This window comes from Pantherophis guttatus, chromosome 2 (genome assembly GCF_059756535.1).
Source record: "Pantherophis guttatus breed Tessera chromosome 2, ASM5975653v1, whole genome shotgun sequence".
Lineage (NCBI taxonomy): Eukaryota > Metazoa > Chordata > Lepidosauria > Squamata > Colubridae > Pantherophis > Pantherophis guttatus.
In genome coordinates, this window is record NC_142064.1 from 37,212,996 (window position 1) to 37,235,511 (window position 22,516).

General features: G+C 36.5%; 1 protein-coding gene across 1 annotated transcript in view; it reads right to left on the reverse strand.

Moving 5' to 3' along the window:
* Positions 1-1,264: 1,264 nt before the first annotated feature.
* The window catches only part of OCLN (occludin), a 35,161-nt gene continuing 13,909 nt past the window's right edge, over positions 1,265-22,516 (reverse strand). The window contains exons 5-9 of the mRNA XM_034441185.3: positions 18,095-18,231; positions 11,200-11,397; positions 8,617-8,788; positions 6,889-6,930; positions 1,265-3,807 (exon numbers count right to left, since the gene is read on the reverse strand). Coding sequence (XP_034297076.2) covers positions 3,712-3,807; positions 6,889-6,930; positions 8,617-8,788; positions 11,200-11,397; positions 18,095-18,231 — 645 coding nt within the window. The 3' untranslated portion in view covers positions 1,265-3,711. The remainder of the gene's footprint in view (positions 3,808-6,888; positions 6,931-8,616; positions 8,789-11,199; positions 11,398-18,094; positions 18,232-22,516) is intronic.

Genomic DNA, 22,516 nt, shown 5'->3' on the forward strand with positions numbered 1-22,516 from the left:
AAGAGTCAGGTTTTCCAAGCTCTTTTAAACAATAACAAAACAGGGGCCATCTTGATCTCAAGGGGAGCAATCCAGAAAGTAGGTAATGCTATGAGGAAGGCACACTTCTGGATTCCTGATATATATTACATTATTACTTCTATAAACACATTGGCAAGTAGCATCTAATGCAATATCTTTTTAAAAATTCTTTTAAATAGTTCTTTAATTCCATTTTATCTCCAGGGATCGACTCCAATACCATATTACTTATCAAATGAGTAGACTAATATACATATTAGGGTTACCAATAATAGAATCCCAAACTGTGCTACTAAATTGGTCTGATAAAGTATTGCATTTCCAATTTGGCAGGTAAATATTTCAAAGACGTTTCTGTAGGTGCAAGAAATCGGGAACTAGGGTTGTTCAAATGATTACAAGTTTACTCCATGGTATCGCTCTACAAAAATCTGAACTACTAATGGTCAAGGCAAATTGGCAGTCGATAAAAAGTCAACAACATTCAAGGAAGGCTGAACTTTTTTAGATCTCTTGTGGGCATGAAGGGACTCCAAAATGATTATGTGCCTTACCCTTCCCTTGGACTCAACCTGATCATCTCCTACAATTTATTTGTTCCCCAAGATAATGCTTCTGAACAGAGTCTTGGTTATTTTTCACAGAGAAAAGGATTGATGAATTTTTCTAACTCTCTAATTTGATCATTCATGAAGAAACTTGAGATAATCCAGAAATGAAACTAAACCTAATGTTCCTACACATATGATATTTATTTATTTATTTATTTGATTTGATTTGTATACCGCCCTACTCCCGAAGGACTCAGGGCGGTGAACAGCCAACAATAAAATACATAAATACACAAAATTTAAAAACCCGATAAAATCAAATTAAACTTTTTGGCCCAGACAAATTAAAATACCCCAATAATTTAAAAACAGATTAAAATTTACATATTTAAAAAGGGAAGAGATCAGGCCAAGCCCGCTTGATGGAATAAAAAGGTCTTCACAGCACGGTGGAAGGAGCGCAGATCCGGGATCCTCCGTATCTCCGGGGGGAGCTCATTCCAGATGGTAGGTGCCCCCACAGAGAAGGCTCTCCCCCTAGGGGCCGCCAGTCGACACTGTTTGGCTGACGGCACCCGGAGGAGTCCCTCTCTAGGAGAGCGTACTGGCCGGTGGGAGGCTATTGGTGGTAGTAGGCGGTCCCGTAAATAACCAGGCCCTAAGCCTGGTTTGATATGAAACAAAACAATTGATTTGATTGTTTATACATTGACAAAGTTTTTATTTTTATTGACGTTGTATCACTGTATCACAAATTACGAATTACAAAATGAAATCCAGTCTTTCAACATACAGGTATTGCATTCTAGCCACATATTTTAGACATAATTTCCATTATTTTAAAAAAGTGATTTTAAAACAAAAATTATTACAGTGCTTACATAAATGTACAGTAGATAGATCCAAACAGTCACATTTCGGGACTTATTAGTCATGACGGAATCCTACTGGTCTCAATGGATTTTTTAAAACATGGTTCAAGAGACCTTGCAACAGTGTCTAACAGACCTTTGGACTGCATAACTTCTGGTGTTCTTTCCAACTCTATGGTTCTACAATCAAACTTGCTTGCAATCCCATAGTTTAGACCAGTGGTGAAATCCAATTTTTTTTACTACTGGTTCTGTGGCTGTGACTTGGTGGGCGTGGCTTGGTGGGCATGGAGGGGAAGGATATTGCAAAATCTCCATTCCCATGCCACTCCAGGGGAAGGATATTGCAAAATCTCCATTCCCACCCCACTCTGGGGCCAGCCAGAGGTGGTATTTGCCAGTTCTCCGAACTACTCAAAATTTCCACTACCTGTTCTCCAGAACCTGTCAGAACCTGCTGGATTTCACCCCTGGTTCAGACTCATCATATACCTCTGCTAATTGTATGGCATGCATTCATTTTATTCCCCAGCATCTCTCCCCACCTCTAATCTAAAAGAATTCTGGATAGAGCCACTGTCAGAAACCTAAAATTGGGCAATTTTAGGGACCCACCAAAAGAAAATACATTCCCCAATTCCATTCATGAGGTACAACACTGGAACACATCTGAAATGAATGCATCTGTTTTTTCAATTCAGTGCTTATAATTTTTCCATCAGGGTTCGATATCAGCAAGTGTGTTCAATCAATTATCACCAGAAATAATTGTCAAGAGTGCCTGCATTTAAAACTAACAGAGAATCAGAATTAGTATAAAAGTTAGGGTCTCTTGCTTTATAGTACTTGTTTTCATGGTAAAATTTATATCATAAAATATATGAAATATTTTAATATTTCAATATTATTGCATTACGACATTATATATGTTACAGGTAGTCCATTGGTTAACCATGGTGATTCGGACCAGAATTTCTATTGCTAACCAATGTGGTTGTAAAATGCAATGTCACGTGACCACATCACTTCCTTACAACGCTCCCCCATTGGTGGTGTTAAGCCAGGATGAAGAGTCATTAAGCAAGTCCCAGACAGTTTGCAAGCAGGTTTGAACATGGCAGGGCCAGAGGTAGTTTCTGCCAGTTGGGGGAGGACATGAGCAACCTACCAACTTGTAGCCTTCTCTGTTGGCTTCCCCATTGACTTTGCTTGGGGGAAACTGGCAGGGAAGGTTTCAAATGGCGATCCCATGACTGCAAGATACTGCAACCATTTAAGTGTGTGAGCCAGTTGGCAACCACTCAGATTGCAATCACATGACTATAGGGGTGTTGGGACAGCCAAAACTTCAAGGACTGGTCAAAAGTACCACTTGTTCAGCACCACTGTAACTTCAAGCAGTTGTTGAATGAATGGTTGTTACACAAGGACTACTCATAATGTGAATACATTTGCTTTTACAGTTTTGTCATTTGGCCATGGTATCATATGTCTTTACAGAATAGCCTAGATTTTTTGGCAATTTAAAAGGACTGGTTAAATGTGCATACAATATCAGAAATAAACCCCATTGATTTGGGACTTTCCATTAAGTTTGTATAGAATTGTAGCTGCTTATATAGTCAAATATAACATAGAGGCATTTTTATAAGAGTTACAAATTGGACAGTCAAATTAAACACACTAGTACTAAAAATTATATTTCTGTAATAAAATGATACTTAAAATACAAGTTGAGATTTTAACAGAATAAATTTACATTGTTTCACATTGTCAATAATATATTATACTGGCTAATCAACAATGGGTCCATTTAGACGCCATTTAAAAGTAAAGCCTGCTAGTTTTTTATTTACAAGTAACCTAGATATATAAAATTGGTTAAAAATAAGAGAGGAAGACAGGTGTTTTAGATAAAGGACATAGCTTATACCGTACTATATAAGTTGCAGTGAAAAACATTTATCATTTTTTTCTGAAATTAAGATTGCAATATGCTGAGAAAAATGGAATGAGTTAGCAAAGGCAAGGAAAGCAAATGCTTAAAATGTCCACTGTTGATCCTGAAAACATAGGTGGTAAAATTCCTTGACTCAGTGAAACTATAAAAGATCCCATATACTGAATTCTTATTTCATGGTAAACATGGCACAAATATTATGAAGTATATAAAAGTATACAAAGGATCTCTCAGGCTATTGTCCAACACAAAGGTATTCCAGCTGAATGAAAATTATGCAACTTGATTTGTTTCCTTCTTGTTATGACTACCGACTGTCATAATCACTGACCATCCTTTTGATGTGGGACAATTTACTCTTCAGCATCTTGCAGTGTGCTTTTCGGTTCTTATAATCTGTGGACTAAGGACAATGTGCAAAGCAGTATTAATGTCAAATTTATTAAAATTAATGTTAAGAATACAATGCTAATGTAACTAATACTTCTATTTTAATCCATAAAAATAATCACAGCAGATGGCAGTAGCTAGCCAATTTTAGTTTATTGTAAAAAAAGCTAAGCAAAGTGGGACCTGATTAAAGAAATCACCAGGACTTACTATTAAGGACAAAAAAGAAACTGAATACTTTTTGACATGGGACTTATTTTACCAATGGTTAGACAATAAAAACAGAAGTTAGAAATGCAGGGATATAAAAAGGATAAATGTTAAAACGGAAATTTGATAAAATAGACAAACAAAATATTATTATTATAGTATCAATGTTATTGTGAAGTTGTTGTAAACATTTTGATTACGATCGCCTCAAAACAACTGTACCCAGACAACACACTGTTTGATTGAAATGGAATTTTGAGATATGTTATTCAAATAAAGTAAATAAAACATGAACAACAACAAAAATCACCAGGACATCCCAGGGCTTCTGGGAAGTCATAAAACATCCCAAAGAACACAATGAAAAATCACTCTTATTTTGAGGTCAAGAAAACAACAACATTTATGTACCCAAGAAATCACCAGGAATGAAGTTTGACTTGAAAAAGGCTATTTATTTCATAACCGTAATGAATAGTAATAAAATTAAATTGTCCTATATTTCAAAATTAAGAAATTATAGTTCCTACAGCCATAATAGCACAAAAGGTACTTAAATGACAATGTGCTGAACAAACTAAAATTGTTTGTCTTTACATTTGGCTTAGATGCTTCAGAATGCAGAGAAACTTGAAAGCAGCATGTGTTGTGAATTATTGAAGCCACTGGGTCTATTTCTAGAACTGGGCAATCCCACTTCAGTTATTTTAATAAGTCCTATTTGTGCTCTTGAGCATTGTGAAACACCTTTTCCAAATTGAATCCAAAGAATTGTACTGCTTTTAAACAAGCAAAAAAATATCTCTATCTCTGTTCTTACAAAATGTGTGAGTTAATTTGCATCATCCAAGAAGAGTCATTACAATTTTCAGAATCTTAGTGTCTTACACATTACAACCTGATAACTAATTCCTGCTTGTTTTTATGGAATTGTTAAGTAAACAGATCCAGAATTGCAGTTTAAAAATCAAATTAAGTAGCTACATTAAATAAAGCACTTCTCTTTTATTAATGGAATAGAACCCATCCTAATGGACCAAATATGCTCTCTGGGATGTTATAAATCAATAGTGGGATGAAGCCAGGCCAGATTCTATTAGATTTACAGTAAGAACAAATTGACTCATTTAAATTATATTACTGAAATAAAAAAAGACTTGGGGTAACCAGAATTGAATTTGTGTTTGAAATACTTGTAGTGCCATTTGGTTCTGATAATTTCTCAGCTTTTAATTCTAGTTTATGTCCCTGAAATCTGGCTCTGACAGATCTTACAAACCAGAAATCTGCTTATTACTATTACAGATCTGTATGAACTTGTTTTTTCTTGTGACTAACTTGTGTTTTGTCAGCCAGACCAGGCATTAAGAAATCTCAACATTTATTAGGGACAGAGGTAAGCAAAAAAAAAAAAAAAAAAAAGTAAAGAGAGAGAGAGAGAGAGAGAGAGAGAGAGAGAGAGAGAGAGAGAGAGAGAGAGAGAGAGAGAGAGAGAGAAATTTGTTTGCTGTGGTTCTGATATCAGAAATTTGAGAAGACCAAGCTATGCTTATATGCTGGTATCTTCAAGAAAGATTATACTGTTAACTATTGTACTGAATATGGAGCTAATTTTACATTTAGCATTATACAGAGGCAAAGTTGAGTCCTTTTTAATTTTATAAGTTGGTACACATATTGACCTACATTTCTATCCTTTATTAGAATTAGTACCATCACTTGAACCTTTGAATTTATTTCCTGTCTTCTGTTTCTGGTGATACAAGGTCTATCACAATTGCTTTAACTGTGGCAGCTTTTTCTATACATTTAAATCATCTACCTTAGGCATGTCCTCCTTGAACCATAAACTTTGATGGTCTTTACAACCCCCATCCCCTTAAGGATGCAGATAGCAAATGCCCTTCCAGCTTTCCCTATCTGAGATGGATTGAGAGTTAACAACACACAGCAGTTAGCATGACAATTGTATTATTGTTATGCAAAGTGCCCTAGGAATAAAAATATTTTTCCCCCAACAGGAAGACAGTTGGGATTCCTAAGGCAACCCATCTACATTTCCTACTACTGGTTGCAAACTCTTTCTATGAGAAGATCGAACTGTTCTTGTGCCCTTTCTCTATGAACCCTATATTGTATAAGATTTGCTATAATCAGTCTATACACTCTTACATCTTGAATCACTGTGATTATTGTAAATTTGACTACTATATAACTCTTTCTTCACTTTGACTTATTTCTTAAGGTTTATTTATTTATTTATTGTATTTATTTATTGGTTCGAGTTATATGCCGCCCTTCTCCGGACACTCAGGGCAGCTTACAATGCGTTAAGCAATAGCCTTCATACTTTTGTATATACCTGCTTAGTAGGGCTTTCGGGGCCCCCTAAGCGGTGTTCTTTTTTATACAAAGTCAGCTTATTGCCCCTACAATCCGGGTCCTCATTTTACCTACCTCGAAAGGATGGAAGGCTGAGTCAACCTTGAGCCTGGTGAGATTTGAACTTGCAGTAATTGCAGGCAGCTGGTGCTATTTAACAGCACTTTAGTCTGCTGTGCCACCAAGGTTTGGTGTCATAAAGCCCTAGTAGATAGAGAATTGGCTCTGGGGAAAGCGCCTCTGCCTTCTTTGCCGGATCCAAAGACTTGTTTCCACAAGATGATCCTATCTATCTGGAGTATTTGGGAAATGGGAAGCTGCTATTAAACAGGAGTTATGATGAGTAGCTCACATAGCAGCCTGAAGATGAAGAATGAGTAAGGAAAGAAGAAAATAAACTAAACAATTTGAAATGTAAATGAGGGACCTGAAAAGATTCAACGATGAAAATTTATTAAAGTTAAAACTGAATCTTGCCACTTTAATATTTAAAACCACTTACTGATTTGATATCCTTCAATCTGTTGTATTCATCAGCTGCAGCCTATGGGGAAAAAAAGACCCAGTGTCAAATTAGACAACCATGTAGTAGTTCATTACTTTCCAATCCTTTTCCTTCATTACCCAAACCACTTATCAAACAATCTTGTTTATCACTAATAAGAAAACCCTGCTTTAAATTGGGTAAGGGGTTTGTGTGTCATTACCCAAAGAGAAACCACTTTTACCTAATTTGGGGTAATTTACCCACTGAGTTGAAACCCAATGCATTTAAAGGCAAATTACTGCTAACTCTTTACATTTGAAATATTTGAAATATGTATAGATATGTTAAAACATGCAGAATATGAACATATCTTTAAAGCAATTGTGCCTTTGTTTCAAGCTTTCTTGCAAGCCTAAAGAAATCACTTTCAACTGGCTGAGACTGCTGAACTACCTCAAGCTCGACCCAGTGCTTCTGCCTACTGCTGTACTGTGTAGCTTATACTGTACCTGAGGCACTCGGGCACTCCACTTAACAACCCATGCAATTGTTTAATAACTACAACTGTGAGTGCTGAAAATGCAGTCATTGAATGAAGGAGTCATGTGGGTCTCGCTTAACAACTGCAATGACTTACAAATGAAATTCTGGTCTCCATTGTGTTTATATGGAGAGGAACACAAAAAAAGATGATTGGCAGAGAGGAACAAAAAAAACTGCATTTGTGAAAAGATATTCTAAAAGAAGCCCAAAGCATTTTTCTTAACCATTGTTGAATATACTGGAAGGATGTCTAAACCAAAAAATAGTGAAAAGAGACTTCAATATTCTCAGACTAAGCTCAGAATATGATCTTTTAAGAAGGTTAAGTTTTTAATGTGTCAGGAAGGAAGAAGCAATGAGTATTGAGGCACAAAACCTTCCTCATGTGAAAGTTGAACTCCTAAATACTTTTTATTTTGTTAACCACCATAGCAAATAGACAATTTTATTGTCTGAATAACTTTTAAAAGTTTCCTTAATATGCCATTTCCTCTAAATCAGGGATGCAGAGTTTATATCAAATGCTGATAGACTCCAACTCCCATCAGCGATTAGTGACTGGTTGATCAGAGATTGCTATCCATTCCCCTGCTCAAAAAAATAAAGGATTTTAATCACAGGTAATCTTATTTGTTAGATAAACTCCACTGTTCTGTGAAATTCATAAACAGAAAAATGCTTGTAAGCCTTTTAAAGAATAAGACTAATTTCTAGGAAACAAAATTATAGTGATTATAAATTCTAATGTGTTTTTCCCTAGGTCCTTGTTTATAAATGAAATGTTTTCATTTTCAGTATCCTATAAACATCTGAGAACAAAATAATTTAATAGTCTTTAACCTATTATTGATTTTGCAAAAGTATATATTGCTTCATGTTTTAGAACATTTCAAAAAACAAAAATAGGAAGCTGTGAAGCAATCCCAGTCATGTTAAATGAGTCTGAAGGTGATTCACTCAGTGAGACAGCTGAAAAAGGTTTGGGTAATTACTGAAAATTACTTCAACCTATTTTCTGGACATGACCTGAATAAAAAGCAGTTGCAACATCCTTAACTCTAGGATCAACTCTAGGGCCAACTTCTAGGATAACTTTAGGACCAACATTAACTACAAACATAATAATTCCTTATATATTTTAAAGTGGAAAATACATGAATTATCGGTTTGCATCAATTTAACTTTAAATAAAGAGGCTACCTTATATTCTTCACTGCCTTCAATGTAGTCATCCAGCTCTTTGTCAAGACGAGACAATTCTTTACTGATCTCATCAAGTTCTGCTTGCAATCGTTTGTATTCTTGTAATCCTGCATCAAAATCTCGCTTGTATGCTTGTCTTTGCTGGTCTGATGATACAGATGGATACTCTCTAGATGACAAATAATTTAAAATGGATTTTATAAAATGATTTGGGTCCATAACTACAGTGAGATTATACTCAAAATAAACCGATTTACGTTTGCAAAAAAAAAAAAAAAAAGCAAAAAAACAAGTATATTAACATAGGAGTTAAATTCACCTTTCATTTTTGCTCTCCAATATATGTATTACACTTACATTTAATTGAATACTCTTTTACATTAGTACTCTCATAAGTACAAACATGCAGTTTTATAATAACAATTTGCAATTCCACATTTTTAATTCATATTATAATGGAGACAGAGCTTCTATTAGCTGGAGGGCTACACTGAAATTACGCAAAATGTATCTAACCAAAAAATATCTGGGGTTTTAAAGGAAGAAACTTGTATTTAGTTTAGTGGTTCCCAACATTTTTTTGACCATGCCCCACCTAAGTATCTCTAAAATCCTGATGCCGCCCCCCCCCCCCCGTGCCATATAATTCTTATTATTCAAAAAGTGACTCCTACTCACTCTGAGGAAGCCTAAAAGGCCATTAACTTGGTTTAAACAAGGTTCCAATTGCCCCCCTTAAAAGTCAAATTGCCTCCTTGTGGAGCGTGGGGCGTGAGCCCCATGTTGGAAACCACTGATTAAGTTTGTTTTTAAAGCACTCCAAATTTGTCCCAAATTCCACCAATTCTTCAAATGTACTTGACAGGCTGTATTTTCTGCATCCTTTTTTCAATGAACTACACACAATGAGTAGCATATTGACCAAACAGCAAAATATAATGACTATAATTTGATTCTCTACAGGCAATTCTCATCTTGGCATAGGCATTTGTGGTTGAAAATGATTTCTACAAAATAAAGCAACATTTTATACTCAGATTGCCTTCTTTCTTAACCCAACCCAACCCAGCAAACTTTTTTTTTTAATGTTGACATGTGGGCTAGTTAATGCTAATTAAATAATTAAGGTTTCCTTAAGTTTCTATTTTTATAGTCACATTTTGTGTGGGTGATTTTTTAAAAATGTATGGAAAGAAAATGAACTAGATAAATACTTATTATGAATGAACATACTGTTGCAGGTTAATGCAATACTGAACAAATATTAAAATGTGAACAGATATATTTCCAAAATGTAGAGCAGTTATGGCTTTCCTTTTTAAAAAATGATATTATATTTTGTCTTAAACAATTTGCTCCACTTCTTTTATTTATTTACTATATTCATACATTAAACACTCCCAGTTAACCCAGACTGATTTCTCATAAAACTCAATCAGAAACAAATAACTCCAGACATAATCTGTCAAACATCATTTTTAAAAAATTATATAGTCAACAAGAAAAATCACTTAACTATAATAACACTATAGACATAGTGTAAATATTGCAAGCCAGTTAATAGATTTTTTTAAAAAATGCAGATTGTGTGGATGACTTTTTAAAACTTAAGATTTTTTTTAAAAGTGCCAAAGGGGTAGACTGAAACATCAAGGGAGGGAATCATCATCAAAATCCTCACCATAATTCTATAATCAGACATTGATATATATACGTAGCATCTCAAAATAAAGTTGATGGTCTTACAGTTTCAGATACTGCACTTCAGCATATAATATTTGGCTGCATTTCTCTTCACTGTTCTACACTTATACACAAATAGTTATAAGTTGATATCAAATGATACTATGTCAGGGAAATACTTTAAAAGCTGACCAGCTGCTACAATGATATAAGGCAGAGAATGAGTCAGCAAGATTTTTGAGCTGATACGACTTTAAGAGGCTGTATACATAATTTAGGCCCTGTGAGGGTGTCTCTCTCTCCGTGTGTGCTTCCGTGCTATAGTTGATAATTGATTGCCTGACTTTGCCTAGTATGTGTATGTATATATTCCTTGTAGATCAACAATTGTTTGAATGACAAACTTCTGTTTACTGTATTTTGCTCCTGGGTTGTCTCAAAATAATCACACTGTGCACATTCTGACACACTACTAATACAGCAACTACACCTACCACCTACCTACCTACCATATTTTTCACTTCTACTGAATTCCAAAACCTTAAATTATTGTGCACCTGCTTTCATAAAAGGCATGAGCTTCATCTCAACCATAGGATTATTTCTTTTCTTGGTAACAGGAAAGGTATTTCACCCATTTTTGTCAAAATATTAGCTGATGATTCCTAATGTGAGACTGAACCCCGATTTTTATTCCTTCCTCTTTCCATAGCACATAAACATCTCCCAGAGTTGCTGGAAATTAGGCAGCATATACCTTTAGATCATTATCATCATCATCACTCCCATCATCATCAACTGTCATACAGTTATAGATATTGCTAGAATTAAAATCTTCTATAGACCTCACTGGCTATTAGTGCTATACCACAGCCAAATAGGTGGAGTAGCCAATACCTGTCCCAATTCTCATCCAGTTCATCACAAGATTCGCCACCTGTGGTATAATCAGCATCATAATTATCATTGTTGGCTCTTCTTGTTCTTCCTCTTTTCTTTTTCTGTTGGGGCTCCTTAGCTGGCCCACTGTAACTGGAGTTCACATACTGGGACTGTTTTAGGTCTTTTGTTAAGGGAGCAACAACTTCAGGTACCCTGTTAAAAAGTAAAGATAATAAGCTCAGGTTCATGCCAAAAACATCAACAATCCAGGGGGCTAATTGGATTATGCAGAAAAAAAACGGTATAAAAGAACTGTTACATGGATTTGCAACATGGCAATTTTTCAGTGGCAAATGGCGTAATAGTCTTGTTACCTGTATTGTTTATATTCTGTTTTGTGGTATAAGCCGATATCTTTTTCCAAAGGCACAAATAATAAACAAATTATTAGTTGTATATCTAATAATTAGAATTGCAAGTATACTTTAACCAATGGTTGTTTAAGTTATTCCTCTGTTTGTAATTACCTAATAATAAAAAGAAAAGCAAAAGAATGTACTCAATTGTGAATACGAATTATATTTGTATTGGAAATATTTATATTTTGGAACATTGAAATAGAATGAAAAAACATTAGGTGATTATTAAAACTAACTGATTATTATAGGCTTCTACAAAATTGAAACATAATTATTTAGCATTAATGACTGGGCAAGTCACTTCCAGAATCTGAATGACTAAATACAATTGTTGCTCATTACACAATGGCCAGTCTGCAAAGCCTACAGCCTACAAGTGTTTTCAAACTTGGCAACTTTAAGATGTATAATATAAACTTCAAGTCCCAGAATTCTGGGAGTTGAAGCCCAACATCATAAAGTTGTCAAGTTTGAAAAAACTGGCATACACTGACCACTTTCTGGAGCTAATAAATTAAATAATTGCATACTCTCCCCATTACTACTTCTTTCTCTTTTCTTGTTGCAGGGGAGAAATGTAAAATTTGTTACTACCGGCTTGGGGGGTGGGGGGGCAATGTGACTGGGTGGGTGTGACTTTTTTAAAAAAAAAAAACTTTTCAAAGCATTTTTTCTAATGCTTTGAAAAGCCTTTGCCGATCAAGCAACTTAGCTGCGATCGTCAGAGAGGCTTTTTAAAAAAATGCCTCTCTGCCGATCAGGCAACTCAGCTAGGATCGTCAGAGACTTTTCAAAACATTTTTTTTACCACCTCTTCGGCCAAGAGGTTGCAGAAAAAAATGCTTTGAAAAGCCTCTGACAATCCCAGCTGAGCCACGCGATCATCAGACGCTTTCTTTTTCAATTTTAAAAGTATTTTTTTGTCGGAAGAGGTTGTAGAAAAAATGCTTTTAAAAGTAAAAAAAAAAAGCCTCTGATGATCGTGCGGCTCAGCTGGGCATGGTGGGGGTGGGGGGGCTCAGGGATTTTTGCTACCAGTTCTCCAAACCACCTGCCACCATCGCTACCGGATCAGGGGATCCGGTCCAAACCGGCAGCATTTCACCCTGCTTTGTTGTCTTTTTTAAGCTAATGAATGACATGAACCAAGGTGCAGTTTCCAAGTTACAATCATTTTAAGTACAACTTAATGTTTACTGGAAAAATGGTTTTATTGTAAACTCCAGTTAGTTAGACCATGGTCTTTTTCTTTTCTCTAGAGAAACAACAATAATGCTTCTTTATCTAGCTTCACACTGTAAACACTAAGGGAAGGAAAATATTATTTATTTTCTACTATTCAAGTAACCCTGTCCAACTGTTTTGGACAACCTACCATCTGAAAAACAAATCTCAACCTTCCCCTGTATCACGTAGATCAGGGAGGCAAAATGTGACCATGCCCTTCCCCATGTGCATCAAAAATTTGGAGCATCTAGAATAGAATAGAATTCTTTATTGGTCAAGTGTGATTGGACACACAAGGAATTTGTCTTTGGTGCATATGCTCCCAGTATACATAAAAGGAGAAGATACATTCGTCAAGAATCATAAGGTACAACACTTAATGATAGTCACAGGGTACAAATAAGAAATCAGGAAACTATCAATATCAATATAAATCATAAGGATACAAGCAACAAAGTTACAGTCATGCAGTCATAGTGGGAGGAGATGGATGACAGGAACAGTGAGAAGACTATTAGTAACAGTAATGCAGCCTTAGTGAATAGTTTGACAGTGTTGAGGGAATTATTTGTTAAGCAGAGTGATGGCGTTCGGGAAAAAACTGTTCTTGTGTCTAGTTGTCTTGGTGTGCAGTACTCTACAGTATCTACAGAGCATCTACAGTAGGTAATTTGAAAAAACCAAATTGGGTGCTTTAAGTGTTTTAAATTCTTCGGTTACTTATTTCATCCCTTAAAACCTTCTCAAAATGGACATCGTGTCGATCCTGAAGTTGACATACGTGTAGCCATATTTTAGTGTAGCCTTTGTCTATTTTTTTCTGTCTATTCTTTTCTTAGCTTTCTTTAGCTTTTCTATAAAGGAATTTAACAGTGCTTGAGGTTCGCCACATTCTAGCAACAGGAAGGGGAGTTGTAATGCCACCTATGGCTAGGTGGCATTCCTTCTCGTGGGAATTGAGATGGTGCCTGCAGCTGGAGGAAGGTGGAGTTTGGAGTCATCGGACTATGGACTGAGAACTGATTGGAGATTGAAACTATGGGGGGAAGTTTCAAACTTTTGCTTTTTACTGGGTGTAATTCTGAAGTCTGGCCAGAGTCGGAATTGCACCAAGACCGTGCCAATTTGATGTTTTCCTAATAAACAGACTTTAAAGAAAAATGGATGCCTTGGACTTTTATTCTGAGGACGTATTGCTTGGAACCTTGACACATCGGTTATACCAGCTACTGTGTAGCATGTGACAAGACCTGAAAACTATATCAAAGATATATCTAAATTGCATATACCTGATTAAAATGGTGCAACAAACCAGAAATCTTCAAGATCAGCAGGCAAATCTGAAAATTTTAAAGTGTTGAAGGGCACTCTAAAAACTACCTTTCAGTTTTTAGAGTGCAGGGCTTTTTGTTTACAAAATAGCTCCATGGTACTCTCAAAATACTTCATCAGAAAGCAAACTCGTATAGAAGCCTCTTGGCAGTATAGCATACATTACTGGGAAGCTAATAATGGAAGTAAGAAAAAGCAAGCCAGACTTCTAAACAAATAGAAATATCTCAATATACCTCTTTGAAATGCCCTGCATCTCTCCAATAATCTAAATTACTGATGTTTCTCATATAATGCTCTTGCAAAAATACTACTTTATAAAAAACATGGGAGAAAATGAACTAAAAGAATCTTTCTAACATTATCATATTTATCCCAAAGGACGACAAATTCACCTCCATCTCTAATGGAAAAGTAAACAGCAAGAAATATTTATTTAGACAAAAATCCTGTGCATTATCTATTTTGCTCCCCTTTACTAATTTAGGTCACCACGTCCCACTGAAACCAATTCTGGAATATTTTTCTGTAAAAAATACATGCATGTGAAACACTTGCATGTGCATAATGTGTGTGTGTGTGTATGTGAGAGAGAAAGAGAGAAAGAGAGATAGAGAGAGGGAGAGAGAGTATACATTTATACACTGCATGCATGCAGACGCACATACACAAACATCAAAAGCCTATCTAAAAAAAAGAAGAGCCAGAACTAGTGGTGATGGGGGAGCATAAATTGAATTACAACTAAATGCTGGATATAACATACTAACACGGGAAAGTAGTATCTAAGAAAATAATGACAGTTAAATCCAAATGATACTATAAATGTGAATGTTTTATGCATGGAAACACGATTTTACGCATGCATATTTTATTTATTTTATGTATGCATATTTCAGGCAGTTATATATGCATACAATAGGGAATAGGTTTTAATGCATGCATAAAATGGCAAACAGGATTCTACACATTTGAAGGAAATTACAAGTTACAGATTTTATTCATAGCATCCAAAGTCCATTAAACAAGGCTGTTAACTCAAGAGTTAACTTGTATTAACTACTGGTGATTCGAATGATCTCATTTAGAAAACTAATTGGCCTCTGCACCAGAGTACCTCTGCCTCTCTTACATACAAATCAGCCTCCTCTGTAGAAATACACAAACACACACTCTGACATACTTCTCTCCTCTTTCCAGCAGAAACAGTATAAAGGAGGTGAAAAGCAGGGAGAAGCTGGGAGAAGAAAAAGTTGCTGTATTTGGAAGGAAAACAGTGAAAAGGAAGGAGACAAAATTGGATGGAAATGATGGGATGAGATGGGAAGATATAACTGGTCAGGAAAAACAATACTGTAAGATAGAACATCTTGTTAAGGATTAAAGAACGAGTCAAATCTGGCAGGCATGTAGTCCCAAACAACAAATCAGGCTGACATTCTCAATTCACAGATAATCATCTTTCCATTAAGTATAGACAAATGAAGGAAACCTGAATATTACTGCCAATCAGGAAGCCAAACTAGATTAATTGCCTTAAGACCCAGAAATATTGGCTTCATGCCTTCTGTTTACTGTAACTTTCATCATAGCTTCCTTTAATCATATTATTCAATCTAAACTGCAACACAAAGACGATGCTGTAGTAGAAAATACTACAAGAAACAAAGACAATATCATGACGGTATAACTTATTTCAGGTGGAAAGACTGGGGTTCCAGAAAGCAACTTAAGCAAAAATTAAAGCGGGGGGGGGGGGGGGAGGGGGGGAGGAAGGTAAATTTAATCATTTACCACTGTGTGATAAACTCTGGGAGGGTTCTGTCGGCTGCACCCAAGACTTCCAAAGGTAGTTATGTGATCCCGGATTGCAAGACTGTCTGTCTCAGCTCTACTTTCTTACCTAGCCCTGGCAGTCTCACAGAGCACAGGGTTCGCTATAATTGTGTATTTATATACTACGTTATCAAAAGGCAAATTGACTATTCTTATCCAAACAATGCCTATCTTACACAAATAAAGATTAGAACTGGAACATACATATAAGACAATCATTTCATTAATACAAAACTATATTTGAACAGACTGCAGTTCCCCCATCCCTTATTTAGAACTTTTTAAAAAGTTTGGTCATTAGGTCTGCATAACCTATAACTTTTCAGTGTATTGAATATGCTTGTAGAGTACCATGTATAACTCAATTTATGGACTTAATTTTAAATACTACAGTTAATAAATCAAGCGCAAGTGTTTGATTTAAACAAAACAAAAAAAAAGATGAGTCTTCAGAGCAAGCTTTATTCCTGGTGAATGTGGAGATGCCCATGTTTTTTTCCTTAGAAAACATTAAAAAATTGTTTGCCTTCTTTGGGTTAGTTTTCAACTTCCCAGTCTAGCTGCAATCTGGAAAACCTTGGAAGCCTCTCATTCTAGAATTAATTAGGGCCAATTAATACCTCAGATTTATGATATTTATTAGAGCCAGTTATTAAAATGGTTAAAGTATTTGGGTTGATCATGTACAAGCATATTAATATTTAGTGGAATACAGGTAGTCCTTGACTTACTAAAACAACTGGACCCAAAATTTCTGTCATTAAATAAGACAGGTATTAAGTGAGTTTTGCCCCATTTTATGACCCTTCTACCACTGTTGTTAATCACTACAGTTGTTAAGTTAGTAGCAAAGTTGCTGAGTGAATCTGGCCTCCCCACTGACTTTGCTTTCAAAAGGTGATCATATGACCCTGGGACACTGTCATAAATCCGAGTCAGTTGCCAAGCATCTGAATTTTGATCACGTGACCAAGGTGATACGGCAACGGTCGTAAATGTAAAAAACAGTCATAAGTCACTTTTTTCAGTGCCATTGTAATTTCCAATGGTCAGTAAACAGGCTGTTGTAACTCGAAGGCTACCTGTATATGCTGCTCTTATAAAAGAAAAATAGGATGATTTACAAAATTAGAAAAAAGAGCAAAAGTACATTTGGTACATTGTAAATCAATTAGGAGCAGAAAAAAATCTCTGAAAGGACTGAAAGCTAGAATGAATAACACTGATTTTAAAAGTTTCACCAACAGCAATATAATGAGGATTCATGCTCTGTAAAATTGCTCTAGGAAGGAGAAAATTCTCATATAACTTGCACCAGTGGTGAAATCCAATTTTTTTTACTACTGCTTCTGTGGGCGTGGCTTGGTGGGCGTGGTGTGGCTTGGTGGACGTGGCAGGGGAAGGATACTACAACATCTTCATTCCCTCCCCACTCCAGGGAAGGATACTGCAAAATTCCCATTGCCTCCCCATTCCTGGGGGAAGGATATTGCAAAATCTCCATTCCCACCCCACTCTGGGGCTAGCCAGAGGTGGCATTTGCTGGTTCTCCGAACTACTCAAAATTTCCACTACCGGTTCTCCAGAACCTGTCAGAACCTGCTGGATTTCACCCCTGACTTGCACCCATGTTTTTGCCCTCTCTTTCAAATACACTGCATTCAGAATTCTTTCTTTATTGGCCAAGTGTGATTGGACACACAAGGAATTTGTCTTGGTGCGTATGCTCTCAGTGTACATAAAAGAAAAGATACATTCATCAAGAATCATAAGGTACAACACTTAATGATAGTCATAGGGAAACAGTCAATATAAATCTTAAGGATACCAGCAACAAGGTTACAGTCATACAGTCATAAGTGGGAGGAGATGAGTGATAGGAACAATGAGAAGATTAATAGTAATGCAGACTTAGTAACTAGTTTGACAGTGTTGAGGGAATTATTTGTTTAGCAGAGTGATGGCATTCAGGAAAAAACTGTTCTTGTGTCTAGTTGTTCTGCTGTGCACTGCTCTATAGCGTCGCTTTGAGGGTAGGAGTTGGAACAGTTTATTCATTCAAACAAGCAAGCAGAAAAATGGGAAGGATTACTCACGGACTAGCTGTGTAGTTGTCCTTGCGAATCTGATGTGCAGGAGCATCAGAAACGGAGTATCCTGTAGAACTGGCAACTCGATCTGGATAGTCAGGCCCCGGGGAAACTGCCACTGGCTCTGGACTTACATTCTTAACCTGGAAAAGCACACACGAGATAAATGTTTGACATTGAAAGGGATACTATTAATCTAGTACTTCAGGTTTTAATTGGTTAGATTTCGTATGTTTAAATATTACATAACACTATCAGGAAACAAACAAACAAAAATAACTTATTGGAATGCAGAGACGGTATTAGCTTCTGCAATAGAAGCACACCACTAACAAAGATATGAGGTTCCAGTGATAGTGAAAAATTACATTTGGAGCATAGTGGCCTAAGTTTTCTTTGGCACAACAGGAATAAACAGGAATCACTGCAATTTAGCAGAAGAAATAAACACAAGAATGTTTGTTTAATATAGCCACCCATTTCAGTTTTATGGGACTCTAGATGGGATTGGCCACCAATGGAGTTTCAACATTCATGGAGAATAAGATCAACAATGGCTTCAGTCATATTGGCTATACCTACTATCTCTAGAATCAGAAGTAGCACAGCTCTGAATATTAGCCACAGAGAACACTGGACTGCCATCTCTATAACCTCCTTGTCTACTTCTACTTTCCATCTGATGAGGTGATGTGACAAATTTGATGGGTTTTCCCTTCATCATCATCACCATTTCTTCTAGGACAGGGGTGTCAAACTGAAGGCCCGGGGGCCGGATCCAGGCTGTGGGATACTTATATCTGGCCTGCGGGGTTGCCCTGGAAACAGCGAAGGACCAACCCGCAATGCTTCTGCCATCAAAAATGGGCTCCCAAGCTCCGTTTTCAGTTGCCATGGCCTCCTGCAACCCTCTGCCAGTTAAAACGGAGCTCGGGAGCCTGTTTTCGCTGGCAGAGCGCTCGGGCCACCACAGGCGCCCCTGAAAGGAGTGACATCGAGCTGGCCATGCCCACCCCAGGCCCCCGAGATTAAACTCAACCCTGATGCAGCCCTAAATGAAATTGAGTTTGACACCCCTGTTCTAGGACAACAGTCCTCAAACTTTGAGGACCCAGTTTGTGGGGGCAATAAGCTGACTTTGTATAAATATACAAAAGTATGAAGGCTATTGCTTAATGCATTGTAAGCCGCCCTGAGTCTCCGGAGAAGGGCGGCATATAAATCAAATTAAAAAAAAAAAACTTTCCGACTGGTGGCCCAGCAAGGGGGGGGAGGCGTGACCGTGAGTACCTGCCACTCATGCAAGTGAAGCTGCAAACATGTGCACTTGCCTGCTGCTTGCACAGGCCACAGCCTGGTAGCGGGCCGCAGCCCGGGGGTTGGGGACCCTATTCTAGGAGAACCAGCACTTACTGATGTGATCTTAGGAATTTTCATATGGGCTTCAGTTAGAAAAAAGCATGTAGTAATTCTTGACTTATGATCACAATTGTGACCACAATTTCTGCTGTAAATTGTTGGACTCCTAAATTGAGTCAGACTCAATTTTACAATAATTCTTTTGCCTGTCATTAAGTGAATCCAGCTTCCTCAAAGGGCAAATTTTTTTTGCCAGAAATTGTTCAAAAGGATCATAAATCATGATCATTTGACTAGTCACTGAACTGGTCATACATACAAGCTGGCTATCAAGTGCCCAAATTGTGATCCTGTGACTACGAGGGTAATACAATAGTTGTAAGTGCAAATAAAAAAGAAGTGATTGTAAATCACTTTTTCCCCGAGGTTGCTATAGCTTTAAAGTGACACTAAACAATGCTTTTAATTAGCATATGTGTCCTGGAGGACTGAGCTTTTGTTGGATTGCTTTCTTACCCTAGCATGATAATTGTTTACACTGGTTTAATTGAGATGTTGTTGCTTCACATGCTGTTATGTGGTAAAGAATAAGACTAAATGTCTGTTTTTGCTCCTTTTTTACCTAATAGGAAGAAAACTTTCTAGTAAAACTTCTGTTCTTAGTGTGAGCAGTTGCATGCAAGGATTCCTACTGAAAGATTGAGGTTCAGTGACACACTCAAATAATTGCTGAAGTAAAACTCAGTCCTCACCATTGGTCATACTGTTTAGGGTGGCTTGGCACTATGATTCATTAATGTCTGGAGAACAGATTTTCTACCTTTGCACAATCATAGGAACTATTGTGTATCAGTATGAGGTACTTACACATGATTAATTTGCACAGTGAATTGGTTACCCAATCTCTGGGTTCATACAAATCTTTGAACAAGAAACAAATTACAGAAGCACTTGGATAAAACTTAAGGACATTTTCCTTTCACTTAAGGATCCACCTACAAGCCCAACTCCAGTATTTATGGGGACTGGACAGACTGACAGATCAATAAGTCATACTCGAAAAGAATTTCCAGACAAACGTAAGAGTGACACATTTATATATTCAGGAATGCTCTGCCCAAAATATTATAATTTGTTAACAAGAATGATTAGCAATGCTAACTGCATGGCAAGATGTCACAGAAATAGATATGGTCAGATAAATAATGTGCTATAATTTCATGCTAAGACGACCATGTGGCTGAACAATATCTGGTATCTAAAGACAGCAATCCATATATTCCTTCAAGGTACAGCAGTGCTTAAAAATTTGTGAATCCTTTTGAATGTTCAATATTTTTACATAAATATGGCCTAAGAACAATCTATTCCCATCACTCATCTTAAAACTAGATAAAGAGAACCCAATTAAATAAATGAGTTAAAAACATTGTACCGGCAAATTCTGTAGAAGAATGTCAGTGTATCTATTCATGAACTGAAGTTCAAGAAAGTGTATCATACAACCCAAAACACACACGTTGTATGGCAAAGAATGGTTCAAGCAGAAGAAAGTTAATGTTTTGGAATGGCCAAGACCAATGTCCTGACCTTAAACCTATAGAAATGTTATGGAAGGACCTGAGTTCCTTAGGAAGCCTATCAACATCCCTGAGTTGGAGCTGTTCTGTAAAGGCTAAAATGCTTCCAAGCTGATGTACAAGGCCAACAAGTTATCAGAAACATTTAGTTGCAGTTATTGCTGCCCGGGACGGGACGGCAGGAGAGGGGGCGATTGGACAAACCAGTACTGAAAGCAAAAGTTCATCTACTGTTGCCACACACAATTATGTAGCTTTGGACCATTTCCCTCTAGAATCAGTGATAAGTGTAATGATTTTGACACGTTTGCTTAATTGGGATCTCTTTAACTAGTTTTAGTACTTGTATGGAGAATAGAACTCATCTTAGATCATCCTTATGCAAAAATATTAAAAATTCAAAAGAATTCATAAACTTTTAAGCACCACTGTATACTGAGGTAGATTTATATATGTTAACTGCTGTAAGACTGTTGAGCTTCGTGCTGAAAATTATTGCGTCCTTGGAAAAATGGTAACAAGCTGTGGAGGAATCTTCAATCTTCAAAATAACTTTGTGTCTTCAAAGTAAATCTGAATTTTATTCTACTATAATCAGAAATTAAACCTGGATTATAATTTAATTGTTTCGTATATATTCTTCTTCTTGTTGTGCCATATCCGTCATCGGATATTGGTGATCATGTTGGCAATCCTATTTTTATTAACAGCCACACGAAAAAGTGCTGCTGAATTTTGTCCAAACCAGTCCCTTAGATTTTGAAGCCATGATGTTCTTTTTCTGCCTGGACCTCAGTTGCCTTCAATCTTTCCTTGGAGGATTAAGTGAAGTATGCTGTATTTTTCTGGGGGTCACATCACATGTCCAAAACGTGATTTTTAGGGCTTATTAGAGTGAAATATTCCTTTATTTTTCTAGTTTATATTTTTTATTCAAATGTTTAATTACAAAAAGGCAACAATCCTGAAGCCTTGCTGTTTTTTGTGTCTTAATATTGTATAAAACAATTTATCACAAAACTCTAAAGACAAAATATATTCTTCATGAAGAGAGAGCTACAATTCATCTATCATATAAACCATTGTTTAATAATTATTGAATAAATCACAACTGCCAAAGTTCAAAAAACAGGTTCCAAATACATAATGAATACACTACACAAATCATATAACGGCTTAGGGTTTTTGTGCACTGTGCTGTGCCAAATGTTTTCAACAAAAACATATTGCCAGATGTCCGTTTATTGATACAGGTAGTCCTCAACTTACAACCATTCATTTAGAGACCATTCAGAATTACAAGGATACTGAAAAAAATGACTTATGACCATTTTTCACACTTACGACCACTGCACTACCCCAATGGTCACATGATCAAAATTCAGATGTTTGGAAACTGGCATGTATTTATGAGTTACTGTGTCTCTGGGTCATGTGATCACCTTTTATGACCGTCTGACAATCAAAGCCAATGGGGAAGCCAGATTCA